The sequence below is a fragment of the Hypanus sabinus genome, chromosome 21 (genome assembly GCF_030144855.1).
Source record: "Hypanus sabinus isolate sHypSab1 chromosome 21, sHypSab1.hap1, whole genome shotgun sequence".
NCBI classification, from domain to species: domain Eukaryota; kingdom Metazoa; phylum Chordata; class Chondrichthyes; order Myliobatiformes; family Dasyatidae; genus Hypanus; species Hypanus sabinus.
In genome coordinates, this window is record NC_082726.1 from 7,528,158 (window position 1) to 7,550,499 (window position 22,342).

Consider the following 22,342-nt stretch of genomic DNA (forward strand, 5'->3'; position numbering starts at 1 on the left):
CCAGTCCACAAGCTCAGGGTGTTAAGGTACAGTCATGGCAGCTCCTCAGATCCAAGCTGCCAGCAGTGGTCAGTAAGCCAAACAGACGAAGTTGCACAGGTTCAGCCAGCGACGCAGTCCTCTCCACCCTGATGTTCTGGGGCCACTGGGAACTCGTGCACACACTTTTGATTCAGCCCAGAGCCAGGAGAGAAGGAAGTGGTCTGGGTGGAATCTTGCTGCGCTCAGCAGGGGGAAGCCCAGAACATTCAGGGAAAGATGAAGCTCTAATCTTCCAGCCAAAGGAGTTCCGTCAGACCGGAGGACCACAATCAGACTCTGACATAGCTGATGAGAAATTTGTCATTTTGCAGCAGCAGGAGAAGACAAAGACACAATAATGAACGTAAATTACAAATGTACGTCAGCAAAAATATAGAGGTAGTGTTCGTGGACCATTCAGAAACCACCCTGAGGCACCACCTTTGGATGATGCTCTCGATGCTGGAGAGGGTTTTGCCTGTGATAGAGGGGCCTGAATCTACAACTCTTTGCGATCCTGTGTATTGGAAGCTCCAATTCACATTACAGTAAAAAAATAAATACCATAAGTAAATAGTGGAAAAAGTCATACAGTGAGGTAGTGTTCATGGACCATTCAGAAATCTGATGGCAGAGGGGAAGAAGCTGTTTCTAAAATATTGAGTGTGTATCTTCCGGCTCCTGTACCTCCTCTCTGATGGTAGTACTGAGAAGAGGGCTTGTCCTGGGTGGTGAGGGTCAAAGTGATGTATGCTGCTGTCTGAGGATGTGAGGAGGCCTGTGCCTGTGGTGGAGTTGGCTGAGTCTGCGACCCTCGGCAGACTCTTGTGATCTGGACAGGGAGTGCCTGGGCTGTGGGGCTGCCAAAATAGAGGCTTGGTGGACAAAGCCAACAGTGTGTACTGTGCGAGCCAGCGGCTTCCTGTCATGAGGCCTGCTGTTTCCCCTCTGCTGCTGCTGGCAGCTGGAGACAGCTCATTCCCTGCAGGAAATGCCAGGCCGATGATCTAGTGACTGTTAGCGTCTCACACGGGGGGGGGGGGGGGGGGGGGTCACTCCCTTCGACCGTTGCCCCTTGTTGCCGCTCAGCCACTCCCAGGTGATCTCTGACCCAGTTCCCAATGGCCAGCAGGTTGCCCTGGGCACCAGAACAATGCGTCTGTACAAAGACTGCTCAGAGCAGAGGCTGGCAGTAGACTAAAGCCTGGTCAGGGAGCTGGAACTGGAATTGGTTTATTGTTGTTACGTATACCAACATAATGTGAAGAGCTTGTCTCGTGTGCTGTCCGTACAGATCTGGTCTTTACACAGTGCATTGAGGTACAGCACAATGCAGAATAAAGTGGAATAGCAACAGAGAAAGTGCTGTGCAGATGAGCAATAAGGTGAGAGGGGAAAGGTCAAAGAGCATATAGAGCAGGGAACTGTATAGTACCTTGCAGGCTCTTAGGCTCATAATGTTGAACCGACTACTTGAGATCAATCTAATGCTTCCCTTCCACGTAGCCCCCATTTTCTTTAATCCATGTGTCCATCTAAGAGTCTCTTGAATGTCCCGGATGTAGAGTATTGTGCAAAAGTCTGAGGCACATGTTTATAGCTTGACGTTTGCACAGCACCAAGTTTGTCAACATGGAGCAGAGAGCGAGTTTGTAAATGTGGCAGGAGCTAAGGATGTTGGGAATGGCGAGGGTGGAATGCCACGGAAGAGGTGTGGGACAGGTGGCAGAGAGAGTGTTAGGGGCATGGTGGGGGGGGGAGGAGTTTGGAGCAGGTGCATACACCGGGCGAGGTCATTTGATTCCAAACAATTGGTGTACTGAATGTCTCTCTGGTACTAGTCTCTCCTTTTCCCCTCTTCCCAACCATGATTGCCCTCTCCCAGCCCCATTCCCCCTCTCAGGGGAAGAAACCTATTTCAGGATCACAATAAAAAGCTATATCTGAATCAGGTGTATCATCACACACGTACGTCATGAAATGTGTTTTTTTAGCAGCAGCAGTACAGTGCAATACATAAAATTACTTCAGGACTGTGCAAAAGTTTAGGCACCCTAGCTATATATATATGTGCCTAAGACTTTTACATGGTACTGTCTCTGTCTCCACCACCACCCCTGGCAGCACATTCTGCCATTCTCTGTGTGAAAAATCTATCCCTGACATTGTGCCCTCTTGTACTTCTGTCCTGAGGAAAAGTCTCTGGCTGTCTGTCTATGCCTTCTGTCATATCGTCAAGTCGCCTCTTCCTCCTTCACTTGAGAGAAAAGCTCCAGCTCACTCAGCCGATCCTCATAAGACATGCTGTCTAATCCAGGCAGCACCCTGGTGAATCTCCTCTGCATTCTCTCTAAAGCTTTCACATCCTTCCTTTTATAAGGTGACCAGAACTGAATCCAATACTTTGAGCTAGCACAAGGTGAAGCAATAAGAGAATGTAGAATCAAGTGTCACAGATACAGAGGACGTGCAGTGCAGGCAGACAGTAAGGTGAGAGAAAGAGATAAAAGATGAGCTTTATTTATCACATACAGTGAAATGCGTTGTTTGCGTCAAATCAGATCAGCTGGGCAGCCTGCAAGTATTGTTATGCATCCGGTGCCAAAGTGGCATGTCCGTGACTCATTACCTGGGGATCCAGAGGAAATCCACATGGCCACATGGTCATCCAAACAGAGACAGGAACTGAACCCCAACCTCTAAAGCATTGCACTGATCACTACTCCATCGTGCTGCCCAGTCACACTGAGGGCAAATGTCAGGCCATGAGTCCATCTGTAAGAACAAGGGAACCATTCTGCTTACAGCATTTGTGGGATCTTTCTGTTCAAAGAAAGGCTGTTTATATTTCCGATCCCAATTCATTTATTTATCACAAGTACAGTGAAAAGTGTCGTTTGTGTTAACAGACAACACGGTCAGAGGATGAGCTGGGGGCAGCCCTCCGTGTGACGCCACACAACCCCACACCAACATAGCATGTCCACAGTGTTCAGCTGAGCAACCACGACAATAAAACGAAACAAAACGAAGCCTCTTTTCTGCCACCTATCCACCCACAGGACAGGCCACCTTTGGTCCCTGGCCCCGACTCTCAAACTCCTGCATCAAAACAGTGTCTACACGTGTCAGTGTATTGAAAGGGACCTCTCGGGAGGAACTGTGTGGGATGGGGCAAGTGCTACAGTTTTGATTTTTCTCTTGTTTTCATTACAGTCTGTATCTTTTCAAACTGGGCTTGGCTCCACAAATTCAGGACCTTTACGGCAAAGTTGCTTTCACAGGTGAGGGCAAACGTTGTGGCAGATGGTCAAAGGACAGTGTGGCATCTTCCGTATGTCCTACGTACTGACAGCATGTCGGCACTTAAATTACACAGTCCCTGGGGCGTGCACTTAGAATGCGCACAGAGGACACACAAGAGGAGTATGGTACACTAAGAGCATTTGTCCTCACAGGTAAAAGACCCCATGACTGAAGGGGGGCATCTGCCCTGTGATGAGAATAACCCTTCAGTACTCTCACCTATTTAAGATGTGCTGGCATTGGAGAGGGTCCAGAGGAGCTTTGCAAAAATTATCCTGAGAGTGAAAGGGTTAACACGGGGCCATGTTGGTTCAGGGCCTGTACTCGCTGGAGTTTAGAACAATTGGGGGGATCTCATTGTAGCCAATGAAATATTGAAAGAGCTAGAGACTGAATGTCCAGAGGATGTTTCCTACACCGGGAGACTCTAGGACCAGAGGGCACAGCCTCTGAATATAAGGAAATCCCTTTAGAACTGAGATGTGGAGGAATTTCTTTAGCTAGAGGGTGGTGGATCTGTGGAATTTGTTGCCACAAATGGCTGCAGAGCCCAAATCATTGGATATATTTAAAGCAGAGGTTGAGAGGTTCTTGATTAGTAAGCCTGTCAAAGGTTATGGGGAGAAGGCAGGAGCATGGGGTTTAGCGGGGAAATAAATCAGCCATGATTGAATGGCAGAGCAGACTAGATGGGCTAAATGGCCTAATTCTGCTCCTGTGTCTTAAAGTCCTATGACCCAGCCATTCCTGAGCTCCTGATGAACTTCAGTGAACTGCCAGAAGACAGGAATGGATCCAAACCAGCAGGACAGTGGTACCGGTGTTGAAGTGTTTGGAATGAATGTGGGCAGGGGACTTTGGACAGGAGTGTGGGTGGGTTACAATGTGCAGAGAGTATAAAGTACTGGTTCTCCTGGTGTGTGGGGCTGTTCTCCGTCATCGGTGAAGGGTGGGATTTTCCTGCTGTGAGGTGGGACTGGGTGAACGCAGGGCCCTTTGTGGTATCAGACAACAGGGCGGGGAGGGCAGATGGCGCAGGGGTCCCTGCGAGAGGAAGCCTTCCTAACACCTCTTTCCCCCCCCCCCCCCCCCCCGCGTCTGTTGCAGAGGAGGAGATCAACAACATGAAGCGTGAGCTGGAGAAGTATGGGATCCAGATGCCTGCCTTCAGCAAGATTGGCGGCATTCTTGCCAACGAGCTCTCGGTGGATGAGGCTGCCCGTAAGTGACGTCGGCAACGTAGCCCCTCCAATCCCAGCATGCTCTCTGAGAGCCCCACTAGCTTTGACAGCACAGATGAGCTGGGCAGAAGGTCCTGTGTCCACGTGGTATTACACTGTGACGAATGCACTGTCCCCAGGAAAGGCTGTGCACGATCACAGCTGTCTTCCCTTCCACCTACACCCCGGTAGGGGGAGAATCACAGTCTGGATATCCGACCCGCTGGAGGGACAGTGGGTTGAGCGGCGTCTGTGGGGGAGGGATGAAGTGATTGCAAGGTTTCGCATCAAAATCCTGCATCATACTGAGAGAGAAGGCAGCTTGTATCGGGGCATCAGGGTGGGGAGAGGGGTTTGAGGGAGGGCCTGAGGGAGGGGCCGGGAGGGGGTGACAGAGGAGAGTAAAGGTTTGGGAATTGTGAGGATTGGAGTGAGGGGGAGGAGTAGATGTGCAGAGAGGGCTGACTGAAGTGAGCCTCATGAGGAGATGAGGGGGTGCTGGTGACCCAGGCATTGTGGAGGGTTTGGAACTCTGCACCTTCCAGCGATGGAGATGGCAGCCGTCGTCACAGAAGCAGAAGCAGGTTATGGGGCGTAGAAATGCGTCTTGTGCCTGTCAGGGTAACTGAGGTAGCGAAGTGCCAGGGTGAGCGAGGGTTACACAGGGAGGGTGTAGGTATGGGAGTGGGTTACAGAGGGGCTGGTGTAGGGGTACAACAAAGGAAGGGGTGTGGGACGTGTTTGTAGAGTGGGGTTGTAAGTTGGGAAGAGCATTACAAAGAATGGGTGTAGGGGCTTGTGGGGGTGACGGTGTGGTGTAACTATGGGAGGGGCAGTTACAGAAGGGGGAGTAGATGTAGGAAGGGTTCCAGGGTGGTGTAAGTACCGGAGGGTTTTCAGAGGTGGGTGTCACAGGGGGCTCGGTTAAGTGTTGCAGGTGATTACAGGGGTGGGTGGAAGGGTCAGCCTCACAAAGGGAGTCCGGGTGACAGAGGGTTACAGGAGGTAAATCAAAGGGTGAGGGTTCTGAATGAAGAGTTGCTGTACCGGGGGTGGTTCCGGTTCCTTCCGGCTGACCTGGCTTTCGTTCCCCTCACTCCTCCCACAGTGCATGCTGCTGTCATCGCCATCAACGACGCCGTAGACCGTGGGGTTGCGGCAGAGACCCTGACAGCAATGAAGAACCCTAACGCCCTGCTGCTGAACCTCGATGAGAGTCAGAGTGAGCAGTACCAGGCCACCCTGAGCTGTGCCAAGCACGAGAAGGCAGCCAATGCTAGAAACAAGGTGGGCATCTGCATGAGCGCGGGGTGGTACCGGGGGTAGCACTGTAACCCCGACTGTGTGCAGGACTCTGGCACTGAGCAGTGAGATGGGTTCAGTAGGTGGGGTTTTCCAAGTGCTGTGCGTGTGTCTTTGTGTGTGTGTGTGTGTGTGTCTGGTGTATCTATGTGCACGTGTGTATATCTGTGCAAGTGTATGTGTGTGCTTGTCTGCATCTGTGTGTGTGCGATAGAGAAGGGAGATCGTGGAAGACACAAGGGATACTGGAAATCTGGAGCAACATGTACAAAATGCTGAAGGAACTCAGCAGGTCAGGCGGCATCTATAGAGGGGAATAAACAGTTAATGTTTCAGGCCAAGACACTTTATAAGGACCCCCCAGTCTCAGCCTGAAATGGAGATATGGTGTGTGTGTCAGAGAGAAAGAGAGGAGACATAGTGTGTGTAAAAGAGGGGAGAAATTGTGGAATGTGCAGGACTGTGTGAGGGGGGAGAGAGAGAGAGAAAGTGGTTTGCACACTGCTGCCTTGCTCTGGAATGTGCTAAGGAAAAGGGAAATAGTGCAGGTGTATACATGTGAGTGAGAGGGAAGGCGGACTGTGTGTGTTTTAAGAGAGAGAGAAAATGGGTATGTGGTGTGCATGCTGCTTCCTTTCTCTGTAATGTGGATGCAGAAGGAGCTCTGAGCTCCAGCCCACATTGTCCCATGCTTGGTCTTCAGCAGCCTGGGGCCAAGGGGTGCTGGGGCCCGAGAGCCGGGAGAGAGAGACGTGGAAATTGGAAAAGGGAAACATCAGCTGTGTTGTACTTTGCAGGAGGTTCCAGGGAGCCCAGACAGTGAGCGAGATGTTTACGAGGTACTCCTGACTCAGGCTGAGATCCAAGGCAACGTCAACAAAGTCAACCGTAAGTTGGAGGGACGTTGTCACCCTTGCCTGTTCCTGGGTAGAACCCAGCTCCTTCCCCGTAGAGAGGAATGGGCTGAGGCAACAAGCCTGGTTGGTTAATGGGGGTCTGTGAGAGGAGCTGGCTGGAATACATTCACAGCCAAACAGTCTGGGATGATGTCCCATCGAACCATCGTTTGGCAGAGACAGAGGAGCAGTGTGCACTCTTTGACCTGTGCCTCTGAGAAGGATCACACCCTGGACCACCACACCACCCCCTCCATGTTAGCAAGGCGAAGGAGCTGGTCATTGACTTTAGATCATGGGGTGGAGTCCATGTCCATCTGTATTAATGGTTGAGAGAATCGGTCAGGTCTTGTATCACTGGCAAATGTTGTGAAATTTGTTGTTTTGCAACATCAGTACATTGCAACACATATTTTAAGCCATAAATTACAATTTTTAAGTTAATAAATTAAGTAGTGGACAAAGAAAAACTGATCAAAGTAGTCTGTTCAGAAATCTGATAGAGGGGAAGAAGCTGTTCCTGAAATGTTGAGTGTGATTCTTCAGGCTCCTGTACCCCCTTGGTGGTGCAACAAGAACAGGATATGCCCTGGGTTCATGTTCGAGCAGAAGATATAAAAGCCAGAAAGTACATACCAGCAGCTCAAGGACAGTGTTTATCCTCTATTATCAGACTCTTCAATGCTCTCATGTGCTAAAAAGGTGAAATCTTGATCTTGCAGTCCACCTCGCTGTGGCCCTGGCATTTGATTGTTCACCTACATACTGCACTTTCTCTGTAACCCTGCTTTGTATTCTGTATTCAGAATTCTCTTTACTACTGCATCGTATTTGGATATGATGTGATCTATTATTAAGGACCTCCAGCACACAGGACATGCCCTTTTCTCACTGTTACCATCGGGTAGGAGATACAGAAGCCTGAAGGCACACACTCAGCGATTCAGGAACAGCTTCTCCCCCTCTGCCATCCGATCCCTAAATGGACATTGAAGCTTTGGACACTACCTCACTTTTTTAAATATACAGTATTTCTGCTTTTGCACATTTTTAAAAATCGATTCAACATATGTAATTGAATTACTTGTTTATTATGTTTTATTTTATTTATCATTATTATTTTTCTCTCTCTGTCTTTGCTAGATCATGTATTGCATTGAAGTGCTGCTGCTAAGTTAACAAATTTCACGTCACATGCCGGTGATAATAAACCTGATTCTGATCTGCATGTATATTGAACAAAAATATTTCACTCCATTTTGTTACAAGTGACAGTAATAAACCGATTACTAATTAGCAGAGACTGACTCTCGCTCAACACCCATTGTCCACTGTCCATGCCACCAGACCTCCTCCCTCCTCTCCAGCTCCACTGACTGTGTGTACTTTGCACCTTTGACCTTGAGGGTGGCAGTGTGATGGCTGGAAGCTGCCACTCCTTACTCAGGGCCTGGTTGAGTCCCTGTGCATCAGTGTAAACACTTGGCTGTTGTGGCAACTGTGTGGCGGGCGGCAGTGAGTTAGCCTGCGGGTGGCTCAAAGAGGGAACAGCAATCTCAGCCTCCTCGTTCATCATCCAGTCACATCGGGATTGGGCGGCCGTTTGACTCTACCCCGCCGTCGAACAAGGTCGCGGCTCACTCCCTATCTTTCTGTATTTGCCCCTCTGTAACCCCTCAGCATCCTGTACTCAACCCCTCCGTAACCCCTCATCGTCCTGTACTCAACCCCTCCGTAACCCCTCATCGTCCTGTACTCAACCCCTCCGTAACCCCTCATCGTCCTGTACTCAGCCCCTCCGTTATCCCTCATTGTCCTGTACTGAGCCCCTCCGTTATCCCTCATTCTCCTTTACTCTGCCCCACTGTAAGCCCTCATCATCCTGTACTCAGCCCCTCTGTAACCCCTCATCATCCTGTACTCGGCCCCTCCGTAACCCCTCATCATCCTGTACTCAGCCCCTCCGTAACCCCTCATCATCCTGTACTCAGCCCCTCCGTAACCCCTCATCATCCTGTACTCAGCCCCTCTGTAACCCCTCATCGTCCTATACTCAGCCCCTCCGTTATCCCTCATTCTCCTTTACTCTGCCCCACTGTAACCCCTCATCGTCCTGTACTCAGCCCCTCCATTATCCCTCATTCTCCTTTACTCAGCCCCTCCGTAACCCCTCATCATCCTGTACTCAGCCCCTCTGTAACCCCTCATCGTCCTATACTCAGCCCCTCCGTTATCCCTCATTCTCCTTTACTCAGCCCCTCCGTAACCCCTCATCATCCTGTACTCAGCCCCTCTGTAACCCCTCATCGTCCTATACTCAGCCCCTCCGTTATCCCTCATTGTCCTGTACTGAGCCCCTCCGTTATCCCTCATTCTCCTTTACTCTGCCCCACTGTAACCCCTCATCGTCCTGTACTCAGCCCCTCCGTTATCCCTCATTCTCCTTTACTCAGCCCCTCCGTAACCCCTCATCATCCTGTACTCAGCCCCTCCGTAACCCCTCATCATCTGTACTCAGCCCCTCTGTAACCCCTCATCATCCTGTACTCAGCCCCTCCGTTATCCCATTCTCCTTTACTCTGCCCCTCCGTAACCCCTCATCATCCTGTACTCAGCCCCTCCGTAACCCCTCATCATCCTGTACTCAACCCCTCCGTAACCTCTCATCTTCCTGTACTCAGCCCCTCCGTAACCTCTCATCATCCTGTACTCAGCCCCTCCGTAACCCCTCATCATCCTGTACTCAGCCCCTCTGTAACCCCTCATCATCCTGTACTCAGCCCCTCTGTAACCCCTCATCATCCTGTACTCAGCCCCTCTGTAACCCCTCATCGTCCTGTACTCAGCCCCTCCGTTATCCCTCATTCTCCTTTACTCTGCCCCACTGTAACCCCTCATCGTCCTGTACTCAGCCCCTCCGTTATCCCTCATTCTCCTTTACTCAGCCCCTCCGTAACCCCTCATCATCCTGTACTCAGCCCCTCCGTAACCCCTCATCGTCCTGTACTCAGCCCCTCTGTAACCCCTCATCATCCTGTACTCAGCCCCTCTGTAACCCCTCATCATCCTGTACTCAGCCCCTCCGTAACCCCTCATCGTCCTGTACTCAGCCCCTCCGTAACCTCTCATCTTCCTGTACTCGGCCCCTCCGTAACCTCTCATCGTCCTGTACTCGGCCCCTCCGTAACCTCTCATCGTCCTGTACTCGGCCCCTCCGTAACCTCTCATCTTCCTGTACTCGGCCCCTCCGTAACCTCTCATCTTCCTGTACTCGGCCCCTCCGTAACCTCTCATCGTCCTGTACTCGGCCCCTCCGTAACCCCTCATCGTCCTGTACTCAACCCCTCCATAACCCCTCATCGTCCTGTACTCAGCCCCTCCATAACCTCTCATCATCCTGGACTCGGCCCCTCCGTAACCTCTCATCATCCTGGACTCGGCCCCTCCGTAACCTCTCATCATCCTGGACTCGGCCCCTCCGTAACCTCTCATCATCCTGGACTCGGCCCCTCCGTAACCTCTCATCATCCTGTACTCAGCCCCTCCATAACCCCTCATCATCCTGTACTCAGCCCCTCCATTATCCCTCATTGTCCTGTACTCTGCCCCTCTGCAACCCCTCATCGTCCAGTACTCACCCCCTCCATAACCCCTCATCGTCCAGTACTCTACCCCTCTGTAACATTCTGCTGTACTCTGCCCCTCTGTAACCCTTCATCGTCCTGTACTCACCCCCTCCATAACCCCTCATCATCCTGTACTCAGCCCCTCCGTTATCCCTCATTGTCCTGTACTCTGCCCTTCTGTAACCCCTCATTGTCCTGTATTCTACCCCTCTGTAACTCCTACCTACAGCTAAGGTCCCATCAGTGACCCCAGCCCTTACTCACCGTTGTATAACTCTCACTGTCGCCTGTGACTCCCACCTCTGAAACGCCTTCTGGCATTTTAAGCTGTAGAGTACTGCAGCACTTAAACAGGCCCGACAGCCTATCTCGTCTGCCAACTCTCTCCTAGACCACAGTCCACCAACCACCCCCTCCCATCCATGTGCTTCCAAGCTTCTCCTAAAAGTTGCAGTCGAGCTGACATCTGCTGGCAATGTGGACCCGTCCCCGGTTCCTCGACGATCCAGAGATCAGGTGATCTCAGAGATCGGGTGTTCACAGCTCTGTGGGGTGTAGGGAGAGATTCCTGCAATTACCATCACTGAGCCAGCCCTGACCCCTGGTCCTAGGCTTCTTACGGACAAGGGCAAGATTGGGTCAGCTTCCAATGCAGTGAGATCAGGGCTGACCCAGCCTTGGCCCCAATACCAATAACCTGTCTCTCCCCGAAGCCCTTCAACTCCCTTGTTAACATTCCTGCTGTGCTCCACCTCCAGTCTCCCTGGGAGAGAGAGAACTCTAGACATTTAACAACCTTCCGATCCCGAGATCCACTGGCTGGGACAGCCTGACATCCACGCGTGTCCTTTTGGTTGCACTGGTCAAACTGTTGATGTAGATTGTGAACAGTTGAGACCCCGGACTCTGTGCTTTCTGTCTGCTAACCCAGTCTGATATCATATCATCACCTCCTTTGTGTCAAAGCTTGTTCAGCAACGTTTTTGTATCTTGTTCCATAAAGAGGCAAAGAATGTGTTTACTTTGAACATAGAACACTATTACAGCATAGTGCAGGCCCTTCGCCCCTTGACGCGCTAACCTTTCAACATAGTCTAGGATCAATCGATCCCTTCCATCCTACACAGCCCTCAAGTTTTCCATTATCCATGTGCCTATCTTAAGGTTCTTTTTGAAGGCCCCTAATGTATTTGCCTCTACTGCCACCCCAGCTGTACATTTCACACACCCACCACTCTGTGTGAAGAACTCACCTCCGACACCCCCTCCCCCCCCCCCCCCCCCCAATACTTTAAACCGATCGCCTTAAAATTATGCCCTCTTGTGTTAGACTTTCCGGCTCTGGGAAAAAGTCTGTGGCTGTCCACTTGATCGATGCCTCTTATCATTTTGTACATCTCTATCAAATCATCTCTCATCCTCCTTCATCCCAAAAAGAAAAGCTCTAGCTCGCTCAACCTCCTCTAGTTAGACATGCTGTCTGATCCAGGCAGCATCCTGGTAGTCTCCTCTGCACCCTCTCCAAAGCTTCCATGTCCTCCCGATTGAGAGGTGAGCAAAACTGAACACTATATTCCAAGTGTGGTTTAACCTTAGTTTTATAGAGCTGCAACGTTACCTAATGGCTCTTGAATTCAGTCACCCGAATTATGAAGTTCCAACACACCATACGCCTTCTGAACCATCCTATAAACTTAGAGTGATTCCAAGAGCTTCTGTTCTTCCACCTTGCCAGTTGAAACTTCCTCAGTCATTTATTCTGCATTATAAACTCTTTGGCCTTTGTCGACAGGGGTCACGTGTCTTTCACAGTGTGTTTCTTGCTCACTGTATTTTTCTCTTTCTTAGTTCATCCTTCGCTGTCACATGACTTGCTGAATTTTCTCACTACCTTCTCAGTTTTTCTTTTGATTAGACACCATCTTCTTCTCCTGTAGCCTGTGGTTGGACCTCACTTCCTGTTGTGTAAGGGGATGTGCATTTTTTGCAATTCTTGCGATTGTTTTTAACACTTACTGCTGCCTGTGATTAACACATTCTTCACTCTAGTTTCCCAATCAGCCCCAGCAAACTAGCTTCCCAAACCCTTCAGTGTTTCCTTTCCTTCGATTGAAAACCCGGCTTTCAAATTGAACAGGATCAATCTTTTCACAAAGTTCTGGCCACTCTTGTTTCTCTGAGAGGTCTGGGTTGGACGATGCCTGTTCCTTCATCTGGCCATGCGCACCCCGGCTGAATCCGCGTTGGATCATGGCATTTTTCAGCAAGGGTGAAAGGTCAGGTTCTACATTGTGTTTGTGCTGGGATATTTTGGACAACAGTGAGGTTGTAGGGAAGGTAGAAAAGATGGACTGAGTGGCCTGTTTCTTGTATTCTGTTGTGGACTTGTATGGCACAGAAACAGGCCCTTTGGCCCGTCTAGTCCATACTGACCATGGCATTTTCCCCAGTAGCCCAAGTTGCTTGTGTTCGGTCTGTAACCCTTCAGGCCCCTCCTCTCCATGTACCTATCCAAATGCTTCTTCAATGTAGTGGTTGTACCTGCCTCAACCACTTCCTCTGGCAGCTCAGTTCAGGTATTCACTGTCCACTGCCCTCTTTTAAATCTCTTCCCTTTTCTGTCCCCTGAGCTTTGGATTCCCCAACCCTAGGGAAAAGGCAATGACCGTTTTGCTGTTTAATCCTTTAATCCTTTTCTGCTGGCCATGTTTAATCCCTGCCTTCCGGCCTCCTTCCGATGCTCTTCCCAATTCTTTGTTGAAATTCTCCTTTAACCCGCTCTGCTCGGATAGTCAGTATGGCTCGGTCACGGACAGAGGGTCAGTTGGAATGGAGCTGTATGCACACAAGCCTGAGTGAGGCAGGCAGACCCCCTGTTCACTGGCCAGTTCATCTTTCAATTGTCTGGCAAGTAGATGAGCTGTCTCTCTCTGCAGAGGATGAAGATCTTCCCCAGCTGCTCCCTCCTGAGCCAGTTTTTTCATACTCCTTGGAATCTGGTTAATTGGGACACATTAGGTCCAGTAGGTTTTGGCCCAATTAAACAGCTGTCCCAATTAGCCAAAGTTCCGTGGAAATAGTTAATAGTATAAAAAAGACAATTACCGTACACTGAGTAACAAATTATGTATTTCAATGAAATACAGAACAAATTAGAACACTACCTACTACAGAACTTTAAGACTATATTGGTTCCCAATAATTAATGACACAGTATGGGTTACAGACCGAACACAAGCAACTTGGGCTACTGGGGAAAATGCCGTGGTCCGTATGGACTAGATGGGCCAAAGGGCCTGTTTCTGTGCCATACAAGTCCACAACAGAATACAAGAAACAGGCCACTCACTCCATCTTTTCTACCTTCCCTACAACTTCACTATCGTCCAGTGTGCGTTGCCATGATTGACTGTAAATTAACAAAATCAGTGCAGGTACCTATGATAAATTATGGTGTGCCTTCACATAATGCTGTCAATAATTGTGTCCTCCAAACCTTCATTTTCATTCAAGATGATTGTCAACATCTTCAAAAGAATTCCTAACTTGTTGAAGTAGTGAAATAGTTTCATTTTTACTCCCACTTATTTCTGGCATCTCTGAGCCTGAGCGATTGAATCTGCAGTGAGCAGAACAGTTCTGAGCTACCTTACTGCTTATTTCTCGCCAACAAAAATCACTGCTTTTTGAACGCAAACACTGGCTATTTAAAAACTGTTTAAAAATGGATTTTATAGCCAGGAGTGGTAATGGGGACAAGCCCCCACTACCTGTTAAATGTTCCCAATGGCGTGCATCTCAAATAGCTTCTGACAACCAAGTCCAGCTCCTAGTCTTCACGTGTGGCTTAGCTCCTAAACCCAGTGAAATAGTTTCTGAGGAGAAGGGGAAAAAGTGGGTTACTGGCGCCCTAAAACTAGTCGCTCCGGGCAGATGGGGCTCATCGGCCGCGGTTGGCAGCTCATCTGGAGGATGGAAAACTGATCTCAAACCTCCGCTGCCTTGTGGCTCTACCCACTCATGGGGAAGGCTTCGGGAGTAAACCCTGAGGGAAAAAATCCGGAGCTGGAGTCCCGAAGGCGGCCAAACATTGAGTTCAACGCCGACTGGCAACCCCTGTGCCGGACTGTATCGGTCTCTGCCATTCCTTTGGGTTCATCAGATCGTGGGGAGGGGGAGCTTGGTTCAGGTTCTCAATATCGTACAGGCAGGCTTGTGCATCTAGACAGCAAGGACACAATATCTATGGTCAGTTCTGACTGACAGTGGCCCTCAGCTCTCCTCATCTCACGGTGTAGTGTCTACCGGCCACACAAGTGCGCGCAACTGAAGCGAGTCAGAAACTGGTCGCCAACAGGCTCCTGTCTGAAATAAGTGGCATCGTGTCCCAAATAAACAAAGAGAGTCCCAGATACTCTTTGAATTAGTTTTTGTTCTTTAAGAGTTGTCCCAAATAAGCAGTTGCCCCGATTAACCAGTGGCTCAGTTAACTGGAATCCACTATTTTATTCAGAAAAATTTCAAATGAATGGAATACAGAACACTTGACAAAAAATTCACACACATCATTAATAAATGTTTATGCACGGCCCCACCTTACTGCTTCATCAACCATTATCTCAGCTCTAGTGTGCTCCAACTAAAAGATAAATGGTGAAGTGCAGGTTCTATTTACTGCCTGTGAAGTTACTGGTAATCGGTTTATTATTATTGCCTCGTACCGAGATAGAGTGAAAGCTTTCGTCTGTGTGGCACTTCATACTTAAATACTTGGAGGTTAGTACAAGAGATGAGTGCAGAGTATGGTGTCAGAGTTACAGAGAAAATGTAGTGCAGGCAGGCCATAAGGTTCAAGGTTCATGATGAGGTAGAGACTGAGAAATCAAAGCTTCACTTTCCTTACATGAAGGACAGTTGAATCATCTTATAACAGCAAGACAGAGTTGGGTGCCGCGGTATCGTTGTGATTAGTGTGACACTTTAACCACTCGCCCATTGGAGTTCAGTTCCGGTTCTGTTGTAAAGAGTTTGCACTTTCTGCCCATCACCACGTGTGCTTCCTCTGGGTACTCCGGTTTCTATCCTCCATAAGCACGTGGATGATAGGAAAATGGAGGAATATGTAGGATGGGAAGGGTTAAATAGTTGATCACAATACTATAGCTGAAGGCCTGCACTGTGCTGTGGTGTTCTGTGTACTGTTTGGGGATTTGTCTGATATTGCAATGGTGACTGCTGATCTGTAGCTGACCCCTGGGCCATGCTGATCTTCTTAAGCCCGTCACTCCGATTGGGGCATCAGCTCACCAGAGACTTCTGTCCTGTGCCATGCGACTTCCATGTTTCCCACATGACTTCAATCCTTCCTGTCCCGGGGGTGAGGGCTTTGAAGCCTCTGTGTGTTTCTGTACCTCTGGGATTTTATGGGATGGCTTGCTACCCAACCCTCCTCCTTTTGCAGCCATGCTTGGGGCTTTCCGTGGAGGAGTTGGGCCTCGCTGATGCTCCTTGTTAAAGACAACCCCTTCCCTTGCAGTGCAGTCGGGTCTGAAGTGTGTGGAGGAGGCCTTGCAGCAAGGGGATGCACGGGGCTTGTACAACACCCTGCGGTCACCAGCCCTGGGCCTGCGAGGCGTGGAACTAGAGGCCTGCGACTGGTACCTCAAGGAATTGTCCGCCAGCAGACAGCGGAAGATCCAGGTGAGGGTGAGGGTGATTAGCAGGCAGGGGAGGGGTGCCGAGGGTTCCTTGCCCACAGCCAAGTGAAGTACAGAGGGGGAGGAGAATGCACAGAACAGGATCTCCATGCTGATTGGGGTAATGCTCGCAGACAAGTCTCCAGTGTCCCCATCCTGGGGCGTTGTAGGAAGGAATTTCGAAAGAAGAGTTTGGTAAATGCAGATCTCTGTCTGGGAAATAGGTTGAGGGGGGCTAGTACAAGAATATGGCTAATGGCCTCTCTGCTGCCCCATTCCGTGAAGGTGGGTGACTGTGTGTTGTGGATGACTGTAATATCAGCCAGCAATGGAGAAGCAGAGAGGAAATTACTTCCAGGCGATAGTTGGGTGTCACCCCACAAACTCAAAAGGTACTGCAGATACTGTAAATCCAGAGCAACACATACAGAATGGTGGAGGAACTCAGCAGGTCAGGCAGCATCTGTGGAGGGGAATAAACAGTCAAAGTTTCAGCTGAGACCCTTCATCGGGACTGGAAGGGTAGGGAGAAGATGCCAGAAATGGTGGAGGAAGGGAAGGAGTTCCTGCTGGCAGATGATAGATGAAACCAGCTGAGGAGGGTGGGGGAAGAAGGATGAAGTAAGAAGCTGGGTGGTGATAGGTGGAAGAGGTAAAGGGTTGAAGAAGAAGAAATCTGATAGGAGAAGCGAGTGGGTAGTGGAATAAAGGGAAGTAGGGGAACCAGAGGGAAGTGAGAGGCGAACCAGAATGGAAATTGGAAAAAGAGAACGGGGAGAAATTACCAGAAGTTGGAGAAATCAATGTTCACCCCATCGAGTTGGATGCTATCCAGATAGAAGATGAACCTGAGTGTGACCTCTTCATGGCAGAAGGTGTTGAGGACTCACGTGCACTCCCGTCTCCCCTCTCCCTCAGGAGCAAGGCTTGAATGAGCCGCTGACCAAAGAGGAGTTACAGGCTGGAGTTGATCAGGCTAACGAAGATGCTCAGCGCTTCAAGAAATGTGAGTACCTGCTGTCGCAAAGGAACACAGAGAAATTGTTCAGCCCCTCCACTGAGCTGTGCTACCTTGTTGATTACCCCGGCCAGTCCCTCCATGCCCCACACAGGAGGCAGAGGCTGTTGCAGTCACTGAGGGAGGCTCACAATGCATGTAACCTGTACCCTGGGGTTGTGAGGTGACCCCTCTGCGGTTGATCAGTTCCCACACTGACCTCTCTTATTCACTTCCCTCCCATACCCACCCTCTCCCCCGCTCCCCCCCAGTGCTGGAGGCCGTGTCCCGGATTAACGCCGCGATCCGCGGCGGGGATGCTGACCAGACGGTGAAGGAGCTGAAGCACCCTGAGGCACAGTTACCGGAAGTTCATCAGTTTGCAGCCCCCCTGTACCAACAGGAACTGTGGACCCTGCAGCAGCAGAGCCAGGAGGTGAGGACTCGTCTCCTTCCCCACTATTCCCCTCCTCTCCCCATCCCTCAATACCCTCCCCTTCCCCCACATTCTCCTCTCCCCCTCCCTCCTTCCCCACCCCATCTCCTGCTCCCACTCCCCCTCCCCCACCCCACCCTTGCTCCTCCCTCCTTCCCACTCCCCCTCGCATTTCCCTCTTACCCCAATCCCTCCTTCCCCTCTTTCTCTTCCCCAACCTCTCCCTGGGGAGGAGGGAAAATAAATCAGCCATGATTAAATTACTCAATTGGTCAAACAGCCTAATTCTGCTCCTGTGTCTTATAGTGTTAACCTCTGTTGCCTACAGTCTGAGGAGTAGGAGAGGGTCAGGGGAGTTTTGGTGGTGGGGGAGGTGTCTGTAAATAAGGGGGGAGAGGGTCAGGGGAGTTTTGGTGGTGGGGGAGGTGTCTGTAAATAAGGGGGGAGAGGGTCAGGGGAGTTTTGGTGGTGGGGGAGGTGTCTGTAAATAAGGGGGGAGCGGGTCAGAGGAGTTTTGGTGGTGGGGAGGTGTCTGTAAATGAGGGGGGAGCGGGTCGGGGGAGTTTTGGTGGTGGGGGAGGTCTGTAAATGAGGGGGGAGTGGGTCAGGGGAGTTTTGGTGGTGGGGAGGTGTCTAAATGAGGGGGGAGCAGGTCAGGGGAGTTTTGGTGGTGGGGGAGTGTCTGTAAATGAGGGGGGAGCAGGTCAGGGGAGTTTTGGTGGTGGGGGAGGTGTCTAAATGAGGGGGGAGCAGGTCAGGGGAGTTTTGGTGGTGGGGGAGTGTCTGTAAATGAGGGGGGAGCGGGTCAGGGGAGTTTTGGTGGTGGGGGAGGTGTCTGTAAATGAGGGGGGAGCAGGTGCTGAAGGGTTTCAGGTTTGTTGCATTGGTCTAGCCTACCTGTTTCCCCGATCTGGGCACTGAGTGTTTGCATTGTCTCCGGCCCAGGGCAACCTGACACACACGGAGCTGCTGGTAGCTGTGGAGATGCTTTCCTCAGTGGCACTGATTAACCGTGCTCTGGAGGCGGGTGACATGAACGAGGTGTGGAGGCTGATCCGTAACCGGGTGACCGGTCTCACCAATGTCGACGATGGCAATGGACAGAGGTAGGGTCCTGATCCCTCCATCCCCACCGACCCAACACCTCATCAATCCCAGTCATCCCTGCTTCCCACAGTGATACAGAAAAACCCAGCAGGTCGGGCAGCGTCTGTGGGAAGAAGAGCAGGGTCAACAGACCACTAGCATTTTCTTAAGCACAAGGCCATTGTTAGATCCTGGTGATTTTGCGATCCAGAGGGTCAGAAGTCAAGAATGAGCATAAAACTTGTTTGATTAAATGTTACTCGAATGAAAAACAGCAGAGAACAAATTAGTTCTCTGGTCATTCTCTACAGAAAACTAACTCCGACTAAAACAATAACAATATATTCATTTCCTCTGCTGGGTTTCCCCCTGGTGCTCTGGTTTCCTCCCACGGTCCAAAAGTGTACCGGTTAGTAGATTAATTGGTCATCGTAAAATTTCCTGTGATTGTTCACTTTCTTCATTACGTACCCTGGGCGATCATGGTCTCCACGATCAGGATTGTTTGTGGCAAATTCTACAGAAGTGCTTTGGTGTTGCTTTCTTCTGGGCATTGTCTTTACAAGATGGGTGACCCCCAATCATGATCAATACTCTCCAGAGTTTGTCTGCCTGTCCTCAGTGGTCACATAAACAGGACTTGTGATACACACCGGCTGTTCGTATGATCATCCACCTGCTCCCATGGCTTCCCGTGACCCTGATCGGGTGGGGGGGGCCGTGGCTGAGCAGGTGCTACACCTTGCCCAAGGGTAACCTGCAGGCTGGCGGAGGGAAGGAGCACCTTACACCTCTGGTAGAGATGTATCTCCACCCCTCCGCCACCTATGACTAGGCAAATGTCAAGCGGTGTAGCTTGTTGGGCCAGATGGGCCAGTTCTACACTGTATTTCTAAATATGTAAATAGAAAAATATTGCAGTGATAACAATTAACCTCTGAAGTGACAAGATACAAGTGGTGTGACTGAGAACCTTCCAGAAAAATACTGAAGCAGCTGCAGTACAATCACTGGAAAATTCAGTGAAAAATCACATGTATGTGGGTGATAATATAAAAATACATGCAAGCATAGGTATGTTAAACTTCAAGAAAAATAATATTCAACCCCTTGAAACCCCTCCTACCGTTCAGGATAACGTGAGCTGATCAGTCCAGCTGGTTTCCGTTCACCCCATTTCTGAGCACAGATTGCCCTCGGATCTGAAGCTTCCCGTTGACTCTCCCCATTTCCGAGCGCAGATCTCCGCTGGATCTGAAGCTTCCTCATGACTCTCTGCCACTGGACTCCCATTTGCTTCCGTGTGGACCCCGATCCTCCACCCTCCCTCCCTCCCTCTAACCACCCAAACACGGAAACCCTCTCGGCACCTGCTGCGTGAGTGTGCGGACCGTGGCTCTGACAGGCTCTTCTCGTGCGCCCCAGGTACATCGATGAGCTGATGAAACTGAAGACTAAAGCTCGAGCTGAGGGGACCGAGTTCCTCACCTGGAACGACATCCAGGCCACAGTTGACCAGGTCAATATGGTGGTTCAGGAGGAACATGACAGTAAGTTTCAGCCGATCACGAGTGGGAGGCTCCTGGTATGTGGGTTTTAGGTCCAGGAATGATTCCTGATTCAGATCCCAATTACTTTATTGCATGTGCACTCAATGGCTACTTCATTAGGTACACCTGTTCATTAATCAGCCAATCAGCAACTGGATACCCCAACCAGGGGAACATCATCCCTGAATCGATATTCTCAAGGCCCACAAGAACCTATGCATCGAGATGAAGTCGCCATTCAGTCTTCACGATTCTAGCGAGAACAAATCACGGCCTCTTGTTCTGTCCCTAACAGACAAGAAGAAACAGGAAAGGAATCAGTAAGATTGAACTAGTATGGAGAAAATTTACAAGGATGTTGCTGGACCTTGAGGAGCTGAGTTACAGGGAAAGATTCAATAGTTTGGGTCTTTATTCCGTGGAGCGTAGGAGCATGAGGGGAGACTTGATGGAGGGGTACAAAATCATGAGGGGTATAAATTTAAATGCAAGGAGGCTTTGTCCACTGAGACTTGAACTAGACGTCATGGGTTAAGGGTGAATGGTCAAATATTGAAGGGGATCCTGAGGGGGAACTTCGTCAACTTGGGGTGGTGTGAGTGGGGACCGAGTTGCCAGCGGAAGTGGCGGATGCAGATTCGATTGCAACATTTAAGAGAGGTCGGAATTGGTACGTGGATGGTAATAGTGCTTGCAGTGCTGACTGAGGTAGTTGAGTTTCTGGTGTCTGGAGGACTTTAGAGCTGTAATCTTATTGGCACAGTCACAACATCCAACCTCCAGTGTGGAAAGGCCCTGTTCCATCTCATCCCATGCACACACCCCTGGTGTCCAGAGAGTCATTGGGAAGATCGTTGGCCCCACCCGCAGCACAAGCCAGGATAACACGGAGTGGGTTTCTGGGAGGGGGTGCTCTCTTCGGCCTGTTGCTTTGCCCTCCTGAGAAGGTTAAAGTTATTCTGACACTTCCACCCATCAGGAATTAAGGCAATTAGCCTGATTAACGAAGCTGTGGATGAAGGAGATTCTCAAAAGACCCTGGAGGCTTTGCTGTTGCCCAGTGCCAAACTGGCCGATGTGTCCCCTCCTGTGGCTGAACATTACCAGGAGATGCTCATCAGAACCAAGAGGGAAAAAGCGCAGGTAAGGTGCTGTTGCAGCAGCAGGCGACATTTCACTGGTGATCATTCTTCCCCGTTGATACCTCCATTGCGTGTACGTTGAAGCATCAGGCTCCTGAACCAGAGTGAATAACTTCACTTAGCCCAGCACTGAACTGACCCCACAACCTGTGTACTCGCGTTCAAGGGCTCTTTACACCTCGCATTCTCAATACTTGTTACTTTATCATTTGTTTTTATTATTTTTATTTTTTGTCTTTACACAGTTTAGAACATAGAACAAGCTACAATATTGTGCCAAGCCAGCTAAAAAGTAAATCAGTTGTTGTCTTTTGCAAATTGGTGGTTTCTCTTTGTGCACGGCCTTTCATCGATTCCATTGTGTTTCTTTGTATCATCGGTGAGTGGCCACAAGAAACTCAATCTCAGAGTTGTATATGTACTTTGACCATAAATTTAGTTTGAACTTTGAATTCCTCCTCAATGCAGATCCCTGATAATGAACTAACCTGCTCCTTGACCACTGATCCAACAACCTTGAAATGGCTGGATGTTTGGAAGTCATCATTCCTAAGCTGGGAGGGATTTGAGGAAGATGGAACCCTATCCTCACCTATGATTGGTCACATTGTGTTTGCATCTCCTTCCTGTACCCCCACAGTGGCTTTGATATTCCTCTCTTATCTTGGCATCAAATCCATGCCCCTTCCCTCGAACCTCTCCCACATTCTACCAAGGGTAGAACGTCTTCAACACACCCACCCATTTCAAGACCGTTATCTGGATCTGTTGACAGGAATCCAATCAGGGACAGGTTTTTTTAAAATCAATTATGTGCAATCTGACGAAGTTCATTGACATCAGTTTTTCAAAGATATTTCTGGGGCATCGGAGTTCAAAGTTCATTCCCAGCATCCTCTGCAATGAGTTTATACATCATCCCTGTGGGACGTGTGGGTTTCCTCTGGGTGCTCTGGTTTCCTCCCACAGTCCAAAGACATTCCAGTTAGTAGGTTAATTTGTCATTGTAAATTGTCCTCTGATAGCTTCGGGTTAAATCAGGAATTGCTGGGGCTGGTGTGGCT

At 49.9% G+C, this 22,342-nt stretch overlaps 1 protein-coding gene across 1 annotated transcript in view; it reads left to right on the forward strand.

Annotated features, from left to right (window-relative positions):
• The window catches only part of iqgap1 (IQ motif containing GTPase activating protein 1), a 110,608-nt gene that overhangs the window by 50,558 nt on the left and 37,708 nt on the right, over window positions 1–22,342 (forward strand). The window contains exons 6-15 of the mRNA XM_059945901.1: window positions 3,238–3,305; window positions 4,435–4,548; window positions 5,656–5,834; window positions 6,647–6,737; window positions 15,908–16,071; window positions 16,986–17,073; window positions 17,337–17,500; window positions 18,446–18,606; window positions 20,012–20,136; window positions 21,116–21,279. Coding sequence (XP_059801884.1) covers window positions 3,238–3,305; window positions 4,435–4,548; window positions 5,656–5,834; window positions 6,647–6,737; window positions 15,908–16,071; window positions 16,986–17,073; window positions 17,337–17,500; window positions 18,446–18,606; window positions 20,012–20,136; window positions 21,116–21,279 — 1,318 coding nt within the window. The remainder of the gene's footprint in view (window positions 1–3,237; window positions 3,306–4,434; window positions 4,549–5,655; window positions 5,835–6,646; window positions 6,738–15,907; window positions 16,072–16,985; window positions 17,074–17,336; window positions 17,501–18,445; window positions 18,607–20,011; window positions 20,137–21,115; window positions 21,280–22,342) is intronic.